This window comes from Melospiza melodia, chromosome 16, assembly GCF_035770615.1.
Source record: "Melospiza melodia melodia isolate bMelMel2 chromosome 16, bMelMel2.pri, whole genome shotgun sequence".
NCBI lineage: Eukaryota > Metazoa > Chordata > Aves > Passeriformes > Passerellidae > Melospiza > Melospiza melodia.
The window spans coordinates 16,797,407-16,823,766 of record NC_086209.1 but is presented as its reverse complement, the minus strand read 5'-3'; the positions used below and the strand labels follow the sequence as shown (position 1 = coordinate 16,823,766).

The following is a 26,360-nucleotide window of genomic DNA, read 5'->3' as shown; positions in this document are numbered from 1 at the left end:
TTAGCTAATGAGCACTAACAGAAAAACAGAGCATGGAGAGTGTTCCACCAGATCTCACCTGTGCTCAAAGCACTTCCAACCATCTGTCTCTGCACTACACTGAGAAAATGCAGATTTCCTGTGGAACACGTGGGAAAGAACACTGTCCCTGCAACAGAGCCATCATCCCTGAGCCACTGTCCTCATCTTTGTCACCAGCTCTGGCCCTGTCCCATGACAGAAGAGCACAGACCCAGAACCTCTGCTCTGTCTTCCCAGAGTCAGCCCTCAAAGTCAACCCTTTCTCTGCTCAGAACAATTCAATAATCCCCACAATTGTAACTTCAGATGTATTTGTTAGCAAGTGCTATCCAATGAGCATTTTCCTTTCCCAGAAGAAAGTTTCTCAATCACATAAATAAGGTAAACAAGTCTTTCAGGTGACAGCAGAAAATCAAACTCACATTTGTTAATAACCACTGGGTTAAAATAACACCACATTTTTTTTTTTATTTCAACTATAGTATTTACGTGACAAGATAAGTCATTTAATTCCGTGTATTTCAGTTGAATTGTGATTATAGTGCACTAACTTGTGGTTTTCCTCACCATGACATCCCTAAATCAGGGACAGTGGAAAAGTGCTAAGAACACATCAGGCAAACAAACCAGGGAGGCTGCCCAACAGTCACAAAGCAAACTAAGCAAACCTGGAAATACTTAAATATCAAGTTTAAGTTTGCTGATAGACCATCTCAATTGCTCGAGAGGAAATCAAATTAATATCAGAAAATACTATGCTGGGTTAAACAAGAATATTTGTAATAAAACTTATTATATATATGTATATTATATAATATATATATTATATATTTGTACATACATATACACATTATATATGTATATTATATATTACATAATATGCATATTATATACTATATTTGTACATACATTATATATTTATATTATATATTATATATATGTATATATATATATTTTAAATCTGATCTTTGGTTTAACCCCACAATAAGAGAAATGGAAGGAAAAAAACAAATTGCATTGTAATGGAGGTCAAAAGAGCCACCCTGCATCTGTGATCCTGTGTGGTATTTCAGCCCAAGAGCTCCAAATCTCTGCTTCCCCTGGGAATGACACCAGCCCTGTTTGCTCCCTGCACCTTGGTGCATTTATGAGCCAGGGAAACAACCTGGGCTGGGAAAGGCCCACCCTGGGGAGGAGGAGGAGAAACAGCAATTGGAGGATGTCACAACTGTACCTCCAGCCCCTTCAGCCTCACACATGACTGCTGCAGCTTCAAGATTCCATGTTACATCTTTAATTGTGGGCATTTAGCAGACTGCCTCTTATTATTAAGATACTGCTGAATTTTATTGTCAATGTGGCCACAGGACAAGGCTAATAATTACCAGCACCAGAAGCAGCTTGTGGTTTTATATTACATTGAGGTAAATTACACTGGAATTAGAGTGGATTACTTTTATCAAATGGGGAATAAGCTGTTAATTAACTCCCTGCTGTAGCAATCTTTTTCTGAGCTTGCAACTGTTATTAGCTCTAGATTAAACTGTTGAATTAATTTCCCACTTACTTACTATTTCAAGAGTTTTTAATTTACCTGGCAGCAGTTTTAATGGGAAATTGTATTAGTGAGCATAAATTGTTTTTGGGAAGGGTAAACAGTTTGTGATAATGTTTATTAAGTCGTTTTGTTTGAGCAAAAATATAATTGCAGTTTTAATTAGTGCATGCTTGTTGGAGTATTAGGTTTGAGATTACATTACGGCATTCTGGGGAAACAATCGCCCAGGTAATCCCAACATTTATGAGAGAGAGCAAAGGGAAAAGCTGGGTCAACACTGTCCAGCCCTGGGGGTGCACACCAACACAAACACACACAAATACCCAAATTCACACAAACACACACCCAAGTTCACACAAACAAACACTCAAATTCACACCAACACACACGTGAATTCACACAAAAACACACCCGAATTCACACACACACCTAAATTCACACAAACACACAACAAAATTCACTCAACTTCACTCAAATTCACACACACATCCAAATTCACAAATTCACACAAATACCCAAATTCACACACACACCCAAATTCACTCAAATTCACCCACACATCCAAATTCACACAAACATCCAAAGTCATACAAATTCACACACCCAAATTCACACACATACCTAAATTCACACAAATACACACAAAAACTTAGTCACACAAACACACACCCAAATTCACCCCAACACCCAAATTCACACACACTCACACAAGCACACACCCAAATTCACACAAGCACACACTCCCAAGGTTCAGCAAAGGGCCAGGTGGTCTCTGAGCTCTCTGCCCCCTGCTCAGCCTCACCACTGCCCTCCCCACTCCCCCTGTATTTTTCTCTCTTTCACAGAAATTCCCTCCTTGTGAAGGATTTCTAGGAGCTAGACATGGAAGACACAATTCAGCTCAAAACTGACCTGGGAAAGGAAAGTTCAGCCCCATCTCCAGGTGCTGAACTGTGCAACCCCCTGGCTGCCAGGCTGGAAAGAGCATTTTCTGATCGAGGTTTGGCTGGAAAAGCACGATCTGGCAACAGACAGGGGTGTCAGTAACTCCATCACAGCCTCAAACCAGCCATAAACGCAGAACCCAATTAACATTTGTTCTTGGGCTTTGTTTCCCTCCATCAGCACTTTTTCCCATAGTGCATTCGAGGTGTGGTCAATGATAGAAACCATTAAATGTTCTTCAGAAAGTCTGTAATATGGCTTTTTTTAATCCAAACATTAACATAAAAATGTTCAACTGAAGTTTATTCAATTAATTTTGGTTCTCAATTTATCAAGATTTTACTATTCATGCAAAGGAAAATGAGAATTAAGATGCAATGTGCTGACATGGAGTGGAGTTTTACAGCCTTTTTAATACAGATGTAATTTTAAAAATAATAGGTTTAAAATAGTAAAAAACCAAAAACTAATAGTTTTGCTAAATTACCTTTTTATTACATGGTTTCAATTAGCATTCCCTCATCCTCCCACCCAACGTGCAGATTGTTCTCTCGTTGCTCTGAAGGAAATTATGAGATGATAGAAGTACAGAAGATACTTCAACCAAATGTTAGAGCCTCAATTGAAAACTCAAGTACACAGCATTCCCGGAATGATTTGTTGCAGCAAATTCTATAAAAGTTAACAGTTCCTAAAAATGTATCTAACTTATGGAGCATGGTTCTTGCATATGGTAACAGATTATCCTCCTAAACTCATCAGTTATTACATTTAATATGCACTATGCTAAAAATTACAAACAATAAAATGCTTTCATCCTGCCTGTGGTTTTTCATGTCTTTGAAGCCACCAGAAAGCTGAGGTGGTTTTAGTTAAGGTATTACTCCCCAGCATGAGGAAAGTGTTATACTACAGGTGCAGGGAAGATTTAATCCACATGTTGGGAGGGTAGCTATGGATATAAACACTGGATTAATCCTTGGGTCCCTTCACTTCTGACTCTCCCAGTCAGAAGAAAAATGGTCTAACTCTGAAATTGTATGGTTCCCTGTGTTGTCAACAGCCTCTATTTCATCTGCAGAAGGTTCTGTGAGACAGAGCCCAACTGATCACCATCTCATCATCATTTATAACACTAAAGATCACAAAATATGTAGGAATATCCACGCTGAGAGCAAGAGCAGAGGTCACAGCCATAAATGAGCCCAGCCCCACAAACCCTCTCAGCCTTTCCTGCAGGACTGTCCCAGCAGTGACCAACCACAACACTGAGCTCAGGGAATTCAGGGAACAGTGTCACAGAGACCCAAACCCTGTGCAAAAATGCTTTCAACACCTGAAATCAAATTTCAAGGTGTTCTAATAAGAGCAAATGTAATACCTACTTGAGTACATAAAATATTAATTCTCTTCCCTGATTTAACCAGTAGCTTTTAATGCTCGAGGTTCTGTACCTAAATTCACATTTGGAAACTCCAAATACCTTCTCAAAACCTTTTTTAATTATCCTTCTCTTAAGGCATAAATATTTTACCCTAAAAAAATCAGTTTTATTTCCAGGAAGACTGTAATGTAATATTAAACACTGATATATAAATCCACAGGACTTAAGATTTCCACAAAGAAATCTTTGTGTCACTTCATATTCTGTGTTCTTAAACAGGAAAGGACACTTTTGGTAAAGAATGCCCAGAAAAAGGGAGCTTGTGACCACAACAGAGCAGAACTAGAACACATTTCCAAACCCACCTTACTGAGGGATTCAATCCATGTAACTTTTCAACATCTCTTTTGTTGATTTTTTTAAGAGAGTAACCTAATTACAGCAAATACCTGAAAGATTTCTTTGGACAATTTCCTATTTATCTACCAGCAATATGTGCCATTTGTAGTATCTTTGTATCTTATACTCCATGATGGCATTCCCTGAGAAGGATATTTGTCAAATCTAAACCTGTCAGGCTACAGCAGATCTGTGCTGAGATTTGCTCTCCATTCCACACCAACCTGCCTGACATTATTATTAAGGACAGGAGTCAGGAACACAAGCAGGTCCAATCACCCTGTCCAGAATACAAAACCAGAGCTGTTAGATGGAAAAGTTTTCATTTCTTTTCTTAGAAACTTCACAGAAGAGAAACCTACTTAGAAGAGAGATTTATGGCAATCTATAGAGCTCAATTTGATATGATCCTTTTTAGGTACCTACAAACACACACAAATCAGTGGAAATCAACACAGATCTTCCTACTACATCAGACAGCAATTTTATAGCCAGACAGCAATTTTATAGTTGTGTTTCTGTCTAAGAGCAGCAAATTTTAGACAGATGTATGAAACAAAAGCTGATCACAGCTCAGAACCAGAGCTGAAACCAGCCACTCATTCACATGAGATACAAACAGCAGTAAACACCTGGGATTTGAGGGGTCCTGAGCTTTGCAAACTTAATTTGGGTTTCATCAGGAAAAATACCCAAATTCCTTAAATCTGGAAAAAAGAACTCTATGAAAAGCACATATACACTACTAAAACAATACTCAGAAGCTGGGAATGAAGGGACCACTAAGGATATAAAAATGTTTAAAGAGGGTAACAAGAAGGAAAGGTTCCAATGTCTCAGCAGTTCCCTGTCTGTGCCCAGTGCTCTCCCCTGCTTTGGGACTGTCTCCAGGTGGAGTTTCAGGCACGGGGCAGGATGCACAGAATCTCTGAGGAGCTGCAGGAAGGTTTCTCCTCTCCAGCCCAGCTGGGGATCAGGAAGGGCTCCCTGACAGGCGGTGACAGCAGCCCCAGCCCTGTTGTGTCTGAGGCAGGTACGCTGTAAAATTTCAATGATGCCTTTAAATTCTAATGGTTTCAAGCTGCTGTAAACTTCTGCAGCCATCAAAAATAATCTGTCATGGGACTAAGGGGTATGAACATCATGTCAGAGCCACTCTGCTGTTAGATTTATTGGAGGGTAAAGCATGTCATTTATGCATCAACTCACAGGAGAAAAAAGCAATCCCTATGAAGTCAATCTAATAATAGACTGGAAAGCAATGATTACTGTTTCATGTGCAGCAGCTATTTGTAGCAGAAGTTGGCCTAATTCAGCAGGCCTTGCCTGTCAGAGCTCTGGGATTAGCAAGTGTTTAGATGAAAATCTATCGGGAAACATCAGGAAATGTTTTAATGAAGAACAAAAGTCTTCATTGTTACATTTAATATTTGCTGAAACTTTTCCATTTGCACCGCTACATTTTGAAAAAGCTTACTGGAAGTGACATCCCAAATAGAATACAAATGTTGAGGGACTGCAACTTCAAATTATCTTCCACAGTTCTCTGCAATTTCACTGCAAAAATCTGCTCTCACTCTTCTCCTGTGGGCGGAATGCCCTGAAATTGAGTGCAAGATTTTTTAAAGACATGACTAATAATCATGGCCTCACTGTACTACACACATTTTCCACCATCTAAATATTTCATATCTATTGACTAATCAACCTTGTCAGTCCCCACATGGCATCATCCAAGGGCTGGCATCATTCTGGGGAGTGGAAGCAGGATGACAGACAGCTGCCAGTCAAACCCAGACACACAGAAATGGCAAAATGGGAACCAGAAGATGCCAAGCGAGACCCCAGCCCATCCCTGTGCCAGGAGCCAACACCTGGGAATGCCTTTAACATTCTCACTGTTTGAAACTATTAAAAAAAAAAAAATCTCAAATCCCTTAATTAGGTTCCAGTGTTAACGAACCCTGGGGAAGAGGCTGCCTTTCATCTTCCTTCATCCATTAAGTAAAATTAAAAATAACCCAGAAAAGATATTTCAATTCCCTTTCACTTAAAGACATTGTTCAACATAGAACACAATGAATGGCTCAAACTGAGAAACCAAAACATTCCTATCTAAGGGAAAAATCAGGAGTTAATCTGATTAATACATGCAGTGCATAGCTAATTGTCTCCAGTGAAATTCCCAGCAAAGAATGAAAAAGAAATAGAGAAAATAAGACATTCCAGTGGATGTAGGAGACATTGAGGGAAGGTTTAGCCATACCACAAGTTCACAGCCTCTACCAGAAAATGACCCAACTAGCAGGAAAGCATCAGCAGCTCCTGGAATTTCTTCTACATGTGCAGAAATGGACAAACAGAAACTGCTCCTGAAATAAATACTGACATGGTTACACGTCTGGATGGCAAGATCAGTACCAACCTACTCCATCTCATCAATTTAACTCATGAATCTGCAGAATCCCAGTTAAACCAAGATCAACAACACTGCATCCATTCTGCACTTCAGAAAAAACTTCATTTTTAATCTGAGATTTAATATAAAAACTAAGAGGAAATTATTATATTTTATTCCAACTGCTTGATGAAATCAATCTTGATAACTCCTTTTAGACACGGGATAACTCCTTTTACACAAATCAAATCGATTTTATTTTGTAATGGGCAAAAAATCTCTTCCTGGGATATTTTCCTGAGTGCAATCTACAGTGAAAACGTCCCATAAATGAACAAATTCTCAACAGGATTCGGACTCATGCTTAGCTAATGTAGACTGATAAGCTACTCTGAAGAAATATTATCTGTAATCAAAATTTGTAATGAACCAGTTCCAAAACAGGAAGGCCACAACAATTAATGGTGCATTTCCTTGACGTTTAACAGGTTTGAAGAAGAGATTCTGCTGACGAGTTTTCAGCAATCTAACCCAGCTACAGACACAAACCAGCCTCCTGAAGCTTTACACTGACTAATCCAATGAATTCCAGGAAAAAATCTCAAGATTAATATATCCATATATTACACAGGAGTCCACAGGACAAGGGAGGTACTGAACCCACCAGGCAGAGCCCTCTGAATTGCCACTGCGAGATGGCAAACTTGTCTGGGTCAGCTGGATTTGAATAATAGGGTGTTCTTAGCCCAAATAACCTCCTGACTCCCACACCTAACAAAATGGAGAGGCTCTTTCAAGTGCCTCCCAGATTTAGCAGCTGTTGCTCTGACACTGTCAGCAAGGCATCCATCTCCATCACAGGGTGAGCCTTTCAACCTCCCCTCTTTTCCCCTTCCTTCCACCCATCAGCTCCAGCCCTGTGTGAGCAGTCCAGGCAATCTCCCTGCTCTCTCCTCTTTGTTTTAGCATTTTTTACATGCACATCTCCCAGATTTGCCCTGCACCCACAGGAGCTGTATCTGGTGCCTCTGGGAGGTGCCTCCAGGCTGGTTTTGCTCTGCTGTTCTGCTGCAGCATCTCCCCTGCAACTTGCCTTGTCCATCACCACAGGCACTTTGCTTTTTATCCTCATTATTCTTTTTGATTTTTCTTTGCTTGAAATAAAAGCCTCCATATGTTTTGCTCTTCTTTTATTGGAAGATGTTAATGCTGTGTACCAGAGGGCACAGTCAGATGAGGGATTGCCATTTGGACAGAATTATACACCCAATTACTGCCTAGGGTATATCACCTGTATGAGTGCTTTCAGCACATCTCAGCTCTGTTTCTGGCAGAATTGAAGGCAGTATTTTACTGCTGGAAAACAATATTCAGTGCTTTCCAAAGGAGTATTTTTTCTGTCAAAGTCATTCCAATTACCCAGTACTTAATGGCCTACAATTCACTGTAGATATATTTCTAGTTCTTAAAAATGTGACCCATCTGAATTGTAAGTGCTTTTAAAACAGGAGCTCAGCCATATGCACTTTTAGTTAATTTAAAACCATATTCAAACTCTTCTCCTCATTTGAGTTCTCATCTGAAAAAGTGAACTATTACTTTAAATGTAATCATAAGAGATCAGGAGTTCTTTAAAAGAAAACCAGTCCAGTTTCACCAGCCAGGCACGAGGAGGCTGCACATCTGAAACAGCTTTGGAGTGCTGGGCAATTCACATTCACCAAGCTGAAATAAGCATAATAAATGAAAGAGAATAAAATAAAAAACAATTTCACACTAAGGGAAGGCTTGACTTATAGGAAGTGGCAGCTCTGATGGCCCAAGGCACAGAATTAGTTTTGCCACTCGATAATTTGACTGATTCACTCGAGTGGCCAGAAAAGGACATTTTCTGCCTGATTTCAGTGTAATGAAGTCACCTGCTCTGTGGCTGCCAGGGCCAAGCCAAGTGCAGCACCAGGACCAGGAGCTTCTTGCTGGTGTGAGACCCAGCTACAGCTGCACATTTGCCTTTTTGTATGTGAAACCACACAAGCACCATGAAAATTACCTGTTCCATTCACTCCCCTGCTTACAGAGAGCTTGGGGCTACTGCTGGGATGTTCCCCCCGTTCTGCTGCATATCCCAGCAAAGAGCCTCTGCTTTGCTGCTTTTTTAACAAAGGCAAAGACAGAAAAAATAAAGTCATTGCAAGGGACTAGAAATATATATGACATTTTTTCTTAATTAGGAATGATTATGAAATTCTTTATGAACAATTACAGCAGATTTTACATTAAATTTATGAAACATCCATTAAATTTAATTGTCCTCCTCACACATCTTATATAAAAAGACTGTAATATACAGGCAGAGATTTGGGAACACATCTAAACAACTTGCATGACATGATGTCAGTTTTATTCCTGCTTTGCTGAACTGGGGTCAGACTGGTAAATGTAATATATGTGCTCATCTTTAGGCATATGCCCACTTTCACTGGTTATTATTTACAGCTAACCTTTCAGGGTAATGACTGTATACTGCATGTCAAAGGAACAAAATGTTATATTGCTATGGAAGAGAATATTTTCTTCTTTTTATGCAAATATTGGATTGAGACTGACCCAGTCGGGAGAGATAATCCACTTAGAAGAATTTATTATTATTATTACTATTATTATTATTGTTATTATTATTAATATTATTATTATTTCACATCCAGTCAATATGCAAATGCAAAAAAACCCAGCAATTAAGCATTTTCCTTTTTTACAATTGTTCAACAGTAAAAACAAAGATGTAATGTTCATGAAAAGTATTTATCATTTCACAACCAATTTTCTACTTGACATATGTTAGTGCATGATTCATCTACATTTTTCAGAATCAAAGTCCATGATCTGGGAAACTAATTCTGTTAATAAAATGAAAAGGTGACCTTGCTTAATTTAATAAGTCTGTGTAGAAATACTCTTTCAACATGTTAAAGAATTACAAAAAGGTTATCATAGCTTGCTTTCATGGGAGAGTACTCTACCTTTTCCAGCTCATTTCTCAGGCCTTTACTGTAATTCATTAGATTACATAAAAACAATGTAGATCATTATATTTTAATAAACGCTTTCTTTTCCTAATAAAAAGTCTGTCATTTATATTCAGACATGTATTATATAAAATGCTTCTCCTTCTGAAGTGCAGCTTTTCATATTCAAGTCACAGGAGGTCGGTAGCTGGAGGAATTTCTAATTTTTTGCAAAGGATTTTCAGCATGAATTTGGTTTCTAGACTGAATCCTCCAGAACTGCAGCCCTACATTTACCTTTCAGAGAGGATCAGCAACAGCAGCTGCCACCAGCAAACCCAGAGGTTCAGCAGAGGATGGTGCACAATAAATACTGCACTCATTAATCTGCTTGTTTTGCTTTACACCAATTAATGTCCCCTGTGATAAAACAGTTTATACAACTAAACTATGCAACTATGCAACCTTTATAAAACTGCGCAACTAAAACAGTTTATACAACACAAACACATTTCCAGTGCAATCCTACCACAACCTCACCTAATGAGAGTGATTGGGCAATCTATTTCAGTTATTCTTGATTCCAAATAAAAACATGCACCTCCTCAGACTGCTCAGAAAGAGATGTTTCATGTTCACCACAAATTCTAATTTGTTGCCAGCCCTTGGCATCACATTTTATTGTTCCTGTGCAGGAGGAGACCCCATTCCAGCCAAGGTGTGACCCTGGCATCAGGCACTGACTGCATCCTTTGCAAAGCATCCTCACAGAACCTGCTCTCCAAGACTCTGTGGGGAGCAGCAAACACTTGTGGTTAACACTTGACTAAGGAAAACACTTGTGGTTAAGACACCAATAATCCAAGCTGAATCAATCATTTGCTTGCTGATCTTAAATCACACTGAAGCATTTCCACATCTATGGGACAAGGACCAGGGCACAAACACATTTAAAATGACAATGGAAGCACTCAATACCTGGCCAGAACTATGGAAGCACCTGGATTTAAGTACAATTCATGTTTATTTTTTAATCCAGTGAGATTTATTCTCTCCTTTTTCCTGCACAACTTCACCAGTGCTTTTCTATCAAGAATTTTGTCAAAATACAGTTTTATAAAACTTTCCTGTAGGAAACCCCACTACTCCAATCTAATGCAGATCTGAAAGCTGCATTTCAAGACAATATTATTTATATAAATATAGCAGCCTTTAGCACTGCAAGTAGATGATGGATCAGTATTTTTCTGCAACCAGAGGTGTATTATCCTCCCAGATAAAATTGCACCTACTGTGTTTTAAGTCACAGAATAAAGAATTTAGATAACTTGAGTTTAACAAGGCTTTGACATCCTGCTGGATACAGAAAATGCAGTCAGTGTGGGAATCAAACACAACGAGATGCATTTAGCTACACTTGTTTGTGATACTGGTAACTATTTGTTCAGCTTTATCAAAGTTACTGTAAAGGAAAATAAAACCTAACAAAACCAATTCAATTATAATAGTGTTATTGCCAAAACAGTCCTCCAGAAAAAGGGAATGCTGAAGGCAAATCCTTCACACTTCCTGATGCTATTTATGACTTCAAGGCACTTCTTAACAATAACTTAAAAGAGTTAAAAAGGTTTCAAAGTCAGCTGAAGAGAGAAGAAGAGAGGCCTGATGATCACTCCAGACCAGAGTGCCGTGGACAGGACACTCCCAGGAAAGCTGCTGGAAAATAATGCCATGGGTGCTACAAACAGAGAGATGGAAACTCACTGCTTTTGCTAACTCTGTGACACTCCAGCCATTTTTCAAATGCTTCCCTTCCACCTGCAAATCAAAGCAAGCTCAGTGCAGCCCTACCCTGAGTGTCAAGATGATACAGGCTTAATTCTCTCAGTGGGACCACCCTGACTGAACTTTGTTTTCTTCAAAGATGTAGGAACTCGGAAGAATTAATTTTCCAAAGCAATTTTTACAAATGCATAAAAATCAAAGTACATTGCTGAGTTTCACACTTCTTGGACAGTAATTAGTAGCCGAGGCTAAGTGTAAATTAAATTTACAACAAGGTTAACCATTCAGCAAAATCTCAACAGCTTCAGCTATTCATTTGTCAAAAACGTAATGTCCCACCCGACAGAGCAGACACTGAAAATGGATTCTTGAAGAAAGATAGTACTAAAAGAGAAAAGGAAAGAGAGGAACTGAGTGACTCACACTCACCAAGTATAGGTCTCAGATTATCAGAACTCTAGTGAATGGCTGTATTAAAAGAGTAATGATATGATCCTGCATTCCTCATTCACTCCAATTCAGGCTCCCTTCAGCACAGAAATCTGCTGCCATGAGATGGGTGGTACTCAATCATGCTGCACACATGGTCTTTAATTTTAAAATCCAGTTAAATAGATGTTCTAACATCATTTTTTATCTAAGAACATTTCATGATAAAATGAAAGAGCGCACATGTAACTTATTTGTCAGCTTTACTGAGCAGTGGATAACTTTCCTATGTAACTCACACCAGCTTTCATTTCCCAAATCTATCTGCATTCATTATGACAGTAAAAATGAAGAGTTGCTAAAGAGACGTATGCATTTTTATTATTGTTTGAAAAAATAGATCTTTCCACAGTCCTTTGAGCTTCTGAGTGTGTGATTTGTATAAAATATTTCTCATTTTGGGGACACAGCAGATGGAGTGCAGGGCACTGTGGGATATGCCATTTATCACAATGACAGTGCGTAGGTAGCACTGATCCTCTCACCACAGGGGGAAGCTCGAGCTGCAAATGTGGAGCAGCATTAAAAGCCCGACGAGTGGAGTTTGGCAACACTTGTACTACTCATTAACTTAATCATATTAATTTATTAGCCATATATATCAAAGTAATTCACTACTGAATTGTCACCAAGAACAATTTATAAACTGTTAATGTTCCCCATAGGCAGGGGAGTGTTGTGGCATCCTTAATCAGCGTGTTTGCCTTTGATTAAAAATAATAATTTCTACCAAGCCAGGTAATGCCAACAGTGACAAAGTTCTGCATATGTTTCTCATTATAAATGGAACTTTCAAATGTCACGTATGACTACGGAAAAAAAAAAGGAAAAAAAAAAAACCCTAGGAAAAAAAGGGTAATTGTAAACAGTGAAATGAGCCACAGAAATGGGATGTAAACACACAGAAATGCTCAGTTAAATTAACAAGTGAGGAAAGGGTCTGTGGGATTGCTGGCAGCAGGAGCTGCCACAGGCTGTGCTGGCTGATGTGTGCCCACCTTGACAAACACAACTGGGCACCAGAGACCCCAAAAGCCTCCAGGCTCCTTCACTGCTCCAACACGGACATAACACATCAAAATGCCCAAAGACTGCAGAGAATCCTGTTCTATCATCCCTTTGCTGTACAAAGACTGAGAGGCTGCTGCTGCTGCTGCTGAAGGAACACAAGAAGTTACCAGATCCTGTGAGCTGCTCTATTTGAGTCCCACAATGATGTGACTTGGTGCAGCTATTAAAATATTAACTCCACTGAATTATTAATTACTTGGAACTATAAGGTTCACAACAGATTCTTTAAACTATTAATAAGACAAAACTGTTCTGAAAAAAGTATTTGTATCTGTACAAATGAGTCAATATTTTAAACACTGCATTCTTAGAAACTCTAGACAGAGTTTAGATAGTCTATTTTAACTGCTTATGAAATAAAAGAAGAATCATTTCAAGAGGGGTGAAACTAATGTAGCTGATAATGAAAACAGCAGTTTATCTTACACATTGGAAATGCAGGTGGTTTCCTCCTGAGTACCCACTTGAAAATGACTTTTTTCCTCTTCTCACTTGTTTCCCCACCAGCCAGGCTTCCTGCCATCCCTGTGCTGAGCCCTCAGCAGCTCCCAGCCCCAAATCCTCACTGTGATCTCTCTGCTGACCCCCCAGCCCTAAATCCTCACTGTGATCTCTCTGCTGACCCCCCAGCCCCAAATCCTCACTGTGATCTCTCTGCTGAACCTCCCAGCCCTAAATCCTCACTGGGATCCCTCTGCTGACCCCCCAGCCCCAAATCCTCACTGGGATCCCTCTGCTGTACCCTCCCAGCCCTAAATCCTCACTGGGATCCCTCTGCTGACCCCCCAGCCCCAAATCCTCACTGGGATCCCTCTGCTGAACCCTGCCAGCCCCAAATCCTCACTGGGATCCCTCTGCTGTACCCTCCCAGCCCCAAATCCTCACTGTGATCTCTCTGCTGACCTCCCAGCCCTAAATCCTCACTGTGATCTCTCTGCTGACCCCCCAGCCCTAAATCCTCACTGGGATCCCTCTGCTGAACCCTGCCAGCCCCAAATCCTCACTGTGATCTCTCTGCTGACCCCCCAGCCCCAAATCCTCACTGTTATCTCTCTGCTGACCCCCCAGCCCCAAATCCTCACTGGGATCCCTCTGCTGACCCCCCAGCCCTAAATCCTCACTGTTATCTCTCTCCTGACCTCCCAGCCCTAAATCCTTACTGGGATCCCTCTGCTGTCCCCCTGCCCTAAATCCTCACTGGGATCCCTCTGCTGAACCTCCCAGCCCTAAATCCTTACTGGGATCCCTCTGCTGTCCCCCTGCCCTAAATCCTCACTGGGATCCCTCTGCTGTCCCCCTGCCCTAAATCCTCACTGGGATCCCTCTGCTGAGCCCCACCTGGCCCCTGCCAGCCCTGCCACAGCTCAAAAAGCCAACAGGAATGTTCCAACAGGCTCCTGCCATCACCCTGACCCTCTCAGGACTGCCAGCTCCAGCTGCAGGACACAGCCATGGGCACTCACAGAGATCCCACTGCCTCAAAAACTGCCCCAAAACACAGCTGCTGTGCCCTGCACCACCATCTCACTAAGCTCTAGAGACAAGGTAATTTCCTCCATAAGCCACCCTCTACAATACCTTGAAGACAAAATGAAGCAGCCCCAAAATGTTGGGTTTTGTTTGAAATTAAGAACAGCCATTCTACAGACTGAGCAGACAAAAAACTGCCATGAAGGCAGAGTGGTTTTCTAACCTTTCCTGAGGACAACCTAAATGAGGGGAAGGAGGACTGGGGTTGCACAGATAACTATCAAAAGATCCAACCACTCCTTCAGCTTCATTCCATATGAACAGTTTGCTGAACCATTGGCTTCAATCATGTAACAGATTTCAGCTTCTCTCCACACAGCAAACTAATGCTTCAGACCCCAAAACTTCCTGAGAATCTACTCCCCAGATAAGTCCCAGCTGTCTTGTTAAGATACACTGATGATAAAGACTTGTACATTAGTAGGAGATAAAGCCCTTTTTCTGTTCATGTCACTTCATCCCACGGCATTGTTTGAAGGACTGAGCCTTTGATGACCACCCCTCTGTGACACGCAGGATTTCAGCTCTGCCCTCACAGCAGGCAGGGGCACCACGCTGGTTCCCACATTTCCTACACCAATACAAAAAGGAAAACACTTTCTCCTAAGTTAACATAAACTGGACAGTGCTCACTGCAGGATGCACTCGGGGCAGGGTTCCTGTGTCTCCTCAGCCCTCCCCAGGGTGGCCATCCCACACACACCACCTCATCCTTCTCAGCACAGCACTAACCCAGATGTAACCCAAATATTCCCATTCCCCCAAGGTGCAAAGTACCTACAAACATTTCAAAAGGTCAAGGCTTCACTTGCAGCTCCTTCACAAGTTCCTTAGGTCTGAGAGTAGATGGAGCTGGCTGTGCCAAGAGGTCAAAAAAATCCCCTCCACACTGGGAAATGCAGTGTGCCTAATTTAACTACCTGTTTATTATGTGAAAATGACCATGTAAACCGAGCTGACACAAACCAAATGGGTGATGAAAATAACAGCACATTTCAAGGAGTGGAAACACAGATGGCTCGTCTGAGTCTGCAGGAAGTTACCAATCATCACTGTGTAATACCCCCTCCAGACAGAGCTGCCAGCTCTGCAGCCACAACGGAGACCCATCCATCTAACCAGAGCCAGCCTGGACCCCACTGCCTGCACTGCACCTTGACAGCAGCCTGGAGAGGGGGCAGAAATGAAAAAATGCAATGCTGGGTGAATCATGCTGCATTGGCTGATGGGGAGCCTGTTACTAAAATGAAGGAAACAACTAAGCTGGACATGGCAAATGAGGGAGCCACGTAAGAAGAGTGATTGTTTTTTTTTTAATTAGAATAATGTAGGCAGACTGACATTAACATCTGCATATCTGTGCTGTAGGAACAATGGGCAAGATCAGACACAAGGATTATCAAGGACAAGACTTCCAGAGGAAATGCTTCAGGCAATTGCACTGCAGTTAGAGGGGACAGTAACCGGAGAAGTCCTCAAGATGTAAAAGCTCTGTCTTGCCTCCCTGTCAGCCTCTGCTCTTCTGGAAGGGATGGACCCAACCCTGCCGTGCTGCAAAATCTCCTCAGTCCTGGTCCTGCTCCCCTCCCACAGCCACCCAAACATCCACATGGGAGCTGGGAGCAGCTTTTATTCCAGTCTATTGTGCACCATTTGGAAATCTGGAAGGAAAACCTCTATTCTGTAACAAGTGTTAAAACCCATTCTGTTTTTATTTCAGCCAAAGGAAAGAATCCAATCCTGAAGTATTGCAGGCACCCAGAGCAAAGCAGAATCAGTAATTTGAGTGTAGAGAGGTACAGATGCAGCTCTTGGGGGCTCCATCCAGAGCCAGAACAGCTCAGATCCCTGGGGAGTTTACAAGAGGCTCCTTTGGTACCTTGGCTTGCTCCCCCAGCTCTGCCCTGTCCTTCCCTTAGGAACAAGAAAAGCCCCAGGAGCCCTGGGGAGCTGTGGCCCTGAGTGACAGCTCAGGAGCTGTCCTGCTGCTCCTGGGGCCACCTCAGCCCCAGGGACCCTCCTTGTGTGCAGCCCCTGGTGACACCACCATGCTCTGAAATGGGCATTATCCCCTGCAAGCTGCTCCCAAAGCCCCCTCAGCTGGTCCAGGCACTTTGTCTGGGACTCCCCAAGGTTTTCCTGGGGTCAGGGAGTGGCTGCCCCGACAGACACACCCAGACACACCTCCCCTCCTGTGCCAAACACAGGGATGGAGCCCACTCACACTCCAGGCTCCAGACAGCTCCCAACAGCCTGGAAATTCAACTTCATCATCTTCTGCTCAAACTGTGTGCTACTCAAAATATCTGTGAGACACAGAATGTGTCTGTGGTGCTTCACTGTGCACCCCCAACACGCCACATCCTAAAATATTTCCCAGTTTGAGGCAGCATGGCAGTCTGGTGTCCTATTTGCAAACACACACACACACGGAGTGGAAAGTGACATGGAATATTCTGGATTTCAGAGAACTGATCAATGCAAGACGCTCTTGTGCTTTCCTGTCTGTCAGTAGTAACATGAACAAGAATCCATTGAATTCCTGAACTGAGAACACAGCAGAGATACTAAAAACCCCTCATTTATTAAATATAGGAGGGAAATCACAGTTCTGGGTCCCTGTCACAAACATGAGCAGTGCCTAAAGCTGCAGCACCCAGCTGTGGCACATGGCTCTGGCCAAGCCCCTTCATACTTTGGTAACTGCTCCACTGGGGCTGCTGTAAATATTGTTTAGGAATGCTCCTTCCCTCTTTCCACAGGGAAGGTTCCCTGTGACATCCCTGGGGCTGCAGGAGAGTCAAAGCTCTCTCTGTGTCCCTTGGTTGCAGTGCACAGGTTCTGCAAGCAGAGTGATCTGTGAGATCAGGAGAGATGGAACTCCACTCCCACCAAGGATCTTTTGAATTCTGCTTTTCCTGCTGCATATTCTATGACTTTATATTCTCCAAAACACTTCACTGTGTTTGGTTATTAGGGAGTTACAGTTTATTTAGACCAGATTTTGATAACAATCCTACAACTGCTAAGCCTGTTGAATATGTAAGCAATTACTTTTATAAATACAGCCTGTGAATATAGCTTTATTATGAAAATCAACTTACCTTTAGCACACAGCAATTAATAAAAAATTAAAACACTCATCAGGATAGCACAAGATTTAATTTAAACTCTATTAATAAATTAATGAAGTGAAATTAAATACTATGCATTAAATTATGTTTATAATTCCACATATTTTCATGCTTGATTTTTCACTTTATGATACTGAAAGGAGATTATTAAAGCACAATGCACTGTGGCAACGTGGACTTATCTGCTTTTCAAGTGTTCCTTCTGTAATTCCTACAAGCATCTCTGTCTCTCCCCAGCAGACATTAATGGGGTTACAATACACCAGGCATTAGCCACGCTGCTCAGATCCCACGAGAACTAAAACACACATGCATTTCAAAGGGAGAAATGCCTCTTACAGGCCTCCCAGACAATAGTTCAGCTTCTCAGGTTGGCTTGGGGTTTTTTTTGTGCTTTTTTTTTGCTTTTACTAAAATAACACATTTAATGGAATTTCCTGTAAGGAAATTACAATTAATAAAGAACTAAATTACAAATCCATTACATTTCAGTCACTGCAGCAGCAAAACAGAGTTTTCACGAAAAAAAAAAAATCCAATAGCATAACCTCTGGTAAAGCCGGCAAAAGCCCTGAAGGACAAGGCAGTTGGATCAATATTGGTTTATTCTAACTGCTGTGCAGCGTGAGGAGATGAGGATGGTGATCTGAGGGGTTGTGGTGCTGTGCAGAGTGAGGAGATGAGGATGGTGATCTGAGGGGTTGTTCATTCTAAGTGCTGTACAGGGTGAGGAGATGAGGCTGTGCTCTGAGGGGTGGTTTATTCCAAGTGCTGTACAGTGTGAGGAGATGAGGCTGTGCTCTGAGGGGTGGTTTATTCCAAGTGGTGTACAGCATGAGGAGATGAGGCTGTGATCTGAGGGGTGATTTATTTTAACCACTGTACAGCGTGAGGAGATGAGGCTGTGCTCTGAGGGGTGGTTTATTCCAAGTGCTGTACAGCGTGAGATGAGGCTGTGCTCTGAGGGGTGGTTTATTCCAAGTGCTGCACAGCGTGAGGAGATGAGGATGGTGATCTGAGGGGTTGTTCATTCTAAGTGCTGTACAGTGTGAGGAGATGAGGCTGTGCTCTGAGGGGTGGTTTATTCCAAGCGCTGTGCAGTGTGAGGAGATGAGGCTGTGCTCTGAGGGGTGGTTTATTCCAAGTGCTGTACAGGGTGAGGAGATGAGGCTGTGATCTGAGGGGTGATTTATTTTAACCACTGTGCAGCATGAGGAGATGAGGCTGTGATCTGGGGGGTTGTTACCTGTGGGGGAGATGAGGCCTGGCGAGAGCAGGCCGGGCACGCCGTGGGGCAGCAGCCGCGCGTTCTCCTGGATCGCCACTCCCAGCGAGCGCTTCGGGGGCCGGCCTGGGCGGGAGCTGCTGGCACAAGAGCACACATGAACACAACCAGGTTTTCTTGGGGAAATGTTTGCTTCCCACACACAGCATCGATTTGTATGAAATACGCGAACTATCAGTGATACGAGACAATAAATATTAGAGAAGTTCACGCCGAGAACAAATAAAAAGGGAGAAATCGCTTGGTTAAACAGGGAAGAACTGCAGGGTGTCACAGGAGCCAGCAGTAAAGTTTTCCATTATCCAAGGATTCCATGACCTCAGAGGGGCTCAATGGAGAGGGGTTATAGCAGTGACTGCTCCACAGTCTTTGCCAAGCACCTGAAAACAGAAAATCACAGGCTGGGATGTCCTGAGAAGATGAGGAGTTGAAACCCTGAATGCATCACCCCAAACCTTGCTTTGGACCATGACAGGCACCTGCCTCCTCCTGAAGGCAGCATTAACTCAACCCTGAGCTTTGCAAAGATCACCACTTACCTTCACAGACTGACTGGTGGGTTTAACTACTACAGATCAAACAAGTGTTAGCCCAACCTGCCAAAAAACTCACCAGTTTGTGGACTATCAATGCAAATTTTAGTCCGAATTATCCCAGGCCCCTTTACAGACTGGCTCCACTGAACTCTTGTTCTCAGCTATCACCTTCACCCCTTCCATCAGTGTGTGTACATGTCCCCATCCTCCACTGCCATCATAACACAGATTTACAGGCCAAAAAAACCATTTGAATCGACTCTTCCTCAAGCCATCTAATAAAAATGCAACCTCCTCATGTTTGGAAAAGTATTGCTGCTTCTCTCTGGTCATAACAGATTTTACTCTGTTGAATAATAGAGCTTTTGACAACATAGAGTGAAACACTGTATAAAATAACTAAGCTGCAACAATGAATGAGGTTTGAATAGAAAGCATTTCCAAAATGACTTCTAGTTCACAAAGAAATTTAAGTTAAACTTCACTCTATCAAGTTACAGTGGCAAAGCCCTCCATCAATGCACGACAAACTCTGCATTTAAATGAAGACAACTTCCAGCAGCTCTCCACAGAGGTACCATTAACCTGTTCATTTTTCACACCATGCTAGTGTTATTTTGTTTTACTGTACATCAAAGTAGCACAAAATCATTTTTTTGGTTTACTATTTTATCTCTATAAAACCATTCCCCCCCTCTTTTTAGCATCGGGTTTGTCCATTTTGAATTTCATTTTATTCAGTATTTTTTCCATTTTTCTTTTTGATGCTTTCAGTTGTTTATCATACTATGATGGCTGTGCAGTAAAGCTAGCTACAAGAGCTGCTGGGATGTAATAATGTAAACCTAAAATAAGAGCATTTGATTTCCAGGGGAAGTTTCATGCACACATGCATTCTCTATTAAAATCACCTGCTGAAATCATCCCCTGCATAACAAAATTTCTAACAGACAGCGTTAGGTTGATAGGTGGGGGTTTTGAACAAACAGGAATCATTGTTCTTTTGAATTACAGGAGCCTGTAATCCACAGGCATGTGTAAGTGCTTAGCTGGCACTTACTGTCTCTGAAAAAACCTTACAAACCAGCTAAAATTAGCAGCTTTCTCCACTGGAAGAGCTCAATCAACAAAACAACAAAACATTTTCTTCCCAAGCTCAAATACTAACAAATCTTTAGCAGAAAACTCCATATGTTGGTATTAATCTAAGAAAAACATTTTCAAAACGCAGCAAACAGCTTTAGAAAATTTTACAAAGAGACTTTTTAGTCATGATTTGTGTTTTTCAAGGACGAGGAGGGGAGACTCTGGAGTTCCAGCTCTGGTTCTGCAGTTTGTGCCCTGACAGAAGCTCACATTGATGGCTCTGAGCACACAGGTGGGGCAAAGCACAGCTGAAGGTGTTTCCACACCTTGATGTGACACCTGTGCCCGAGCTCTGACCCACACGGAAAGCCCAAGAGGTGAAGGAGGAGAAGTTCACATCAAAAGCTTACTCCATTCCCTTCCAGGACCCTGGAAGTATTTATACCCTCCCTCACACAGGCAAGGGAAAACTCAGCACTTGGTGTCTCTGGGACTGGGGACTGATGTCTTGGTGTCCTCCTGGGGAAGGAACTGATGGACTGAAGACCAAGAAATGTCCTTCTACCCTAGGGAAGTATTCCTGTAAATCAGGAACTCCTAGGGCCCAGACTCAGGGTTGACAGCTACAGCCATGATAATCTGAATGGAATTGTTCCCAGCTGAATCTGTTCAAATAAAACCCAAGTCCTTTATCTCTCATTTTATCTCAGCTTTTAAATGAAAAGCTGGATGCTGCTCCCAGCTGACCATGGCACACCTGCAAGGACCTGTCTGTGTCTGCAACGCTGAGTTCTGCAGTTCCCAGCGCCCTGTGTCTGCTTCCCAGCAAGGACAGGAATCCCAGAGCCCCCAGCACTACAGCACAACCTCAAAAATCCAGCTGGGCTCCCTGGATATTCCCAGAGATGTGTCACCATCAGGAACCAACAGCTTCAGCTTGGGAGGACAGCAGAACTCACAGGATGTGACAAATCTCAGTCCAAACGCTTCCACTTTGGGCCACAAACAGATTTTCTGCCATTTCTGTTTAACCATGACACCAGGAATTTCACAGAGGATACAAATGTCTGCTCAAAGTCTTGGGTTTTCAGTAAGATATGCACACAAGACCAGTAGATGTAAGGTTTTTATGGGATTTACTTTCTGTTGTGAATGTGCTGCTGGCACCACCAAGCCATGGAATGTCACTGCTCTGTGACTCAACATTGCCCCCAAAATCCCCTATTATTGTCCCACATGCTCTAGAAATCCACCAAATTTCACCTTCACTATTTCAAATGTATGCAACCTCCACATTCAGCCAAAATTGATAATAAAAGCATTGCACAGCAAACCCAAGGCAAGCAGAATTATCATTTGGGGAGAGTAAGACATAATTTGTGATTATGGAAGTATTAGCATATAAATGCTAATAGCATTAGCATATAAATATTAACTTTATTTAATATTATTGCTCATCTTTTTGTCACCCTGCACTTTTACTGCATTTTCTTTTCACGTTTTCTTTTCTCTCATTCAAGAAAGTTACATATTCAAGAAAAATCTTTTCCTCATTGGTAACAAAGGAAGTATAAACAGGAACAATTCCCTTCAAACAATTTTAAATGCATTTCTTTGAGAATCTAAAATCTCTACACAAATTTTGTACTTGCCATCAATAGATCCTTGTAAATGGAAAACTACTCAAATCTAAATTAGATATTAATTCAGTCAGAAACTTCTAGTTTACGGATATCTTTTACAAACTTTTTAAAAAACCAAAAATTATGGTCCCAAGTGAAAACCATGGAGGCTAAAACAGAAGAACAATATTCCTTCCCAGGTATAACTTAAAGAAATTTATTATTTTTACTAAATAAAATAACTACTGATTAACATTTGATTGGCATTTCTCAAACCTAAAAACTCCTTAGGTCACCAATTACTTAAAAGTGAGGACGACTGGAGGTTTTGGGTTTTTAGCTGCATTTGCACCACAGTTATAAAGTCATCACTGTCATCCTCTCCACCACAGCCCCACAAAATCACTAACTCTTGAAAGAGAAAAATGAACTAATCTGAATGTTGTTCATTTTTTAAATTTTGGTTGAAATTAAATTTGTCAGAAAATAAATTACATTTTGAGCAGTATATTTGACAGTTGAAATTTATACAGGAAAATGCTGAGAAATTGTTCATTAATGTCTCTTTTCTTCTTTATTTTCCACTCCTGTTGAGAGCTAATTTTATTATTTTTTCTTTCAAAGTTTTACATATTCCCTTGATATCACAAGTATTTTTAATTTGAATCAATATATGAAGTAATATTTTATTTTTGTGACTTTCTTACAGTTACTGATCAGCTCCATCTTTTGTAACTCTATTTTATGCTCATTATAGACAACCAAATTTCAAAAATCCACGAATTCATCAATGCTTTATAAATGTAATTAGTCAGTGGAAATATGCAGCACATCACTGCTGATGTATGATAGTGTTCTACTTTTGTGCTTTTAAATATAGGAGATTTACTAGAATCAGAAGAGAATTTGCATATTAATCAAGACAAATAAACATGTGGTGATTTAACTAGGAAACTGTTATTTGGATGACAATTTAATCAGCACAGGTTGAAAGGTCCATCACTGCAGCATCCTGTTTCTGCTAAAATATTGATTGCACTACTGATTTCAGTAATGCTTTATTTTACAGGGCACAAATAACCATGTAATTACTCTTTAATTGAATGGTAATTGCTTGCTGGCAATTATTTGTTAAGTTTTGGAGTGTAATTACTAGGTTATTTGTGTTTTGTGAAATAAAATGTTATGTATTAGTAGCCCAAAATATTTCCTGTATGAATGGTCTGCCAAAAGTGGGAAAGTTAGTTATGATGGCAGGACTTTGACAAATAACACCATAGCACTAAAACTATTATTAAAAGGATCAGATGGACCTTTGAATGCTTTCCCTTTACAAAATTAACATTAGATGTAACATTTGTAAGATAAATGGAGGAATACTGTACCACAGAAGCATGATTTCCTCTGGGGTCTAGTCCACCATTTAGCATAATTTATCCTGATGTTTTGCTTTTCATTCTCTGAGCTTCTTTAGAGGAACTGAAATAGCATCCTACCCTCTGGAGAGCAAAGAATAAACCAAGTAGAAATATATTTCAACAGTACTTCATATTTCTGCAAGTGAAGTGGATTACCAGCAGCACATTATCTTAGCAGCCTATAAACTCTGTAGCCTTGGCAGCTCGCTAGATAACAAGGGAAAGCATTATGTTTTGCAGTGTCAATGAGATATGACACTTTCTGTGATATGTTTATTCCAAGCTGTGATAGATGAGGTACCCAATACTTTGATCGTTAAGATTTGAATTTTACTTCTACACTTTTTCATTTTTGTCATCAACTATTTATGAATTGGCAGGAGGCAGCCTCGCCAGGACTGCTGATTTTGGTTTTTTTTTTTTTCAAAAGAGATCCAGTTAATAAATTAATTATTGATTTCATGAGGCTGGAGCTATTTGGTACAAAAATATGCTAGTCCTGTGATTTAGGAAGCTCTCATATGTATCACAGATTTCTTCAATAGCAACATATTTTATTAGGCTTAAAGGAGAAATACTGAAGTACTGTGTGACACGCTGTGTAAATTGCCCTGCTAATAGTGGCAGTAAGTGGTGCAAGTGCTCAGACGTAAATAAAAAAGAAAACACAACTTAAAAAAGCTAAATAAAACACACACACACCCTCAATCTTAGTTACTTTCCTGCAACTGGCATAGGAACCAGAAATTGAAATTTTTTGTCTCTTCAAAGATCATGAAATACCCCCTAGTGATTGTGCAAGGTACTTTTTGAAGTATTCACCAATAAATGTAACATCCTGATGAGTTAGAATTCTTCCCTGATACCTTCAGATTTTTAGTCGCAGCACGGAGTTAAAATAATCTCCCTGCTTTGGCATTTATTACAAGGTTTCAAAGATGCCAGGGGTAGTTAAACTCTGCCTGACCTTTCAGTGTTTAAGGAGAGAAGCAAACCCTGACCCCGCAGCAACCTGATTCTGTCTGCTCTCGGCGCTGGCAAACTGATCACTTGTCTGGCCATGGCAGGACATTGGATCACCAGCCACATCAAAGGCAACAGGAGCCAATTCAGCAGCAGGGAAAAAGCCATCCATGCAAAATGGGCAATTAACATTAATCATACATGAAGCTGTTGGAGCTGATGAGAACCTGGTGCCCACGGCAACGCTCGGGGCAGGGCCCACACCAGGCGCTGCTCACCTGCCAGGGCACACAGGACATGTGCAGAAGGGCTCTGACACTCCACAACCTCCCTGACAGCTCAGGTTTAGCTTTCATATTGTTCAGATTCTGTGCTGCTTTAGTGTGTACACTGCTTTAGTCTGAACTTCTTGTTAGGGGATGGTGAGCTCTGGGCACAGAGCAGGGAGACAAAACAATTCCTGCTCCACCTGGGGACCAAGGACAAATGATCCAAATCTCAGCCCCAGAGCACAAACCCCGTGGGCTGGAGAGAGAAAAACAACCAGGATGGGAGTTCATAACCTAAACCTGTAATTGGACAATTAACTCAAATATGCAAATGGAGCAGAACTGATCAAAGGGAGAGACCCCGTGACCACTCGTGTATTTTGTGACCATTTTGGCTCATCTTGGGTGCAGCCGTGGCTGGGCTCTTGTGCTGCCCAGAGTGCATCCACTGAGGCCTTTTAATAAATCCCTACTTTAACTTTGTCCAGTCTCTGTTCTAGGCCAGCCTTCACAAGGCATCATCTCCACCTGATTCTCCAGGGAATTCCAGCAGGAATGTCCAAAGAGAAAACATCAGTGGGAGTTTGTTCTAAAATATCGCAGAGCTGAACTTTCTCTGTCACTGTGACTGGCGTCACTGTTAGGAAAAAAAAAAAACCAAAAACCACTCCCTAACAGTACTGAGATGCTCAGAGCTGGGACTCCAGTGGAATATTATAACTTTGTAACTTTAAGAATGGAATGTAGCACATTATCACTGTGTTCATCCTAAAAAGTCTCAATTAGTGAAAATCCAGTACTCAACTAAAACCTGACTTGGAGTCTACAGTCAGAAAAATTACCTGAACTCCTTCTATTCAATTGTCACGACAGTGGTTCTTACTTAACGAAGTTTAATTGCTTATTTCTGAAACCAGGCATTACAAACTAAGTTTAAAACCAAAAAAAAGCTTTTTGGTTAGTTGAGATTTAAAACTTTAAATAACTCTTTAATTACTTATGAGTGTGCCTGCAGATAAAACAGTACCTCAGCATTCCTGGTTTTGCTTTTTTCCTGTCAAATAAGACCACAGGAAAAAGGGGGACAGCTCACCAAATTTCTGAATTGGGAAGATTCATGGCTGCAGACAAGCTGGAGGCTGATCCATGTTCCACACTGCCCAGCTCAATTTAAGGGTGTGGCAGTGAGGAAATGGGAAGTGTGACTCCAGCAGATGCAGGGATAAACACAGAAATTTAACAGAACTGCATGGAGTCAGTAACTGCGGCATGGAGGTGCACTGGCACAGACAGAACACAGCACATTTAGCCATGGATCACAGCCAGGGGCACAAAGCTCCTGCTGCTGTGTCTTCATCCCCATTGCTCCCACTCTGCCCAAACCCTGCAGGAGGGGGCCTGTCCAGGCTGGAGCTGTGCCACTAACAACACACCCAGACCACAAATCCAAATTACAGATCTG

General features: G+C 41.4%; 1 protein-coding gene across 5 annotated transcripts in view; it reads right to left on the bottom strand.

The window, feature by feature from the left end:
• Positions 1-26,360, bottom strand: part of DACH2 (dachshund family transcription factor 2) — a 235,942-nt gene that overhangs the window by 102,378 nt on the left and 107,204 nt on the right. For 4 of the 5 annotated variants that reach the window (XM_063170827.1, XM_063170828.1, XM_063170830.1 and 1 more), the window contains exon 2: positions 18,966-19,081. In XM_063170827.1, the coding sequence (XP_063026897.1) occupies positions 18,966-19,081 (116 nt within the window). Of the gene's footprint in view, positions 1-18,965; positions 19,085-26,360 lie in introns of all 5 variants that reach the window. The other variant, XM_063170832.1, reaches the window with a different exon arrangement.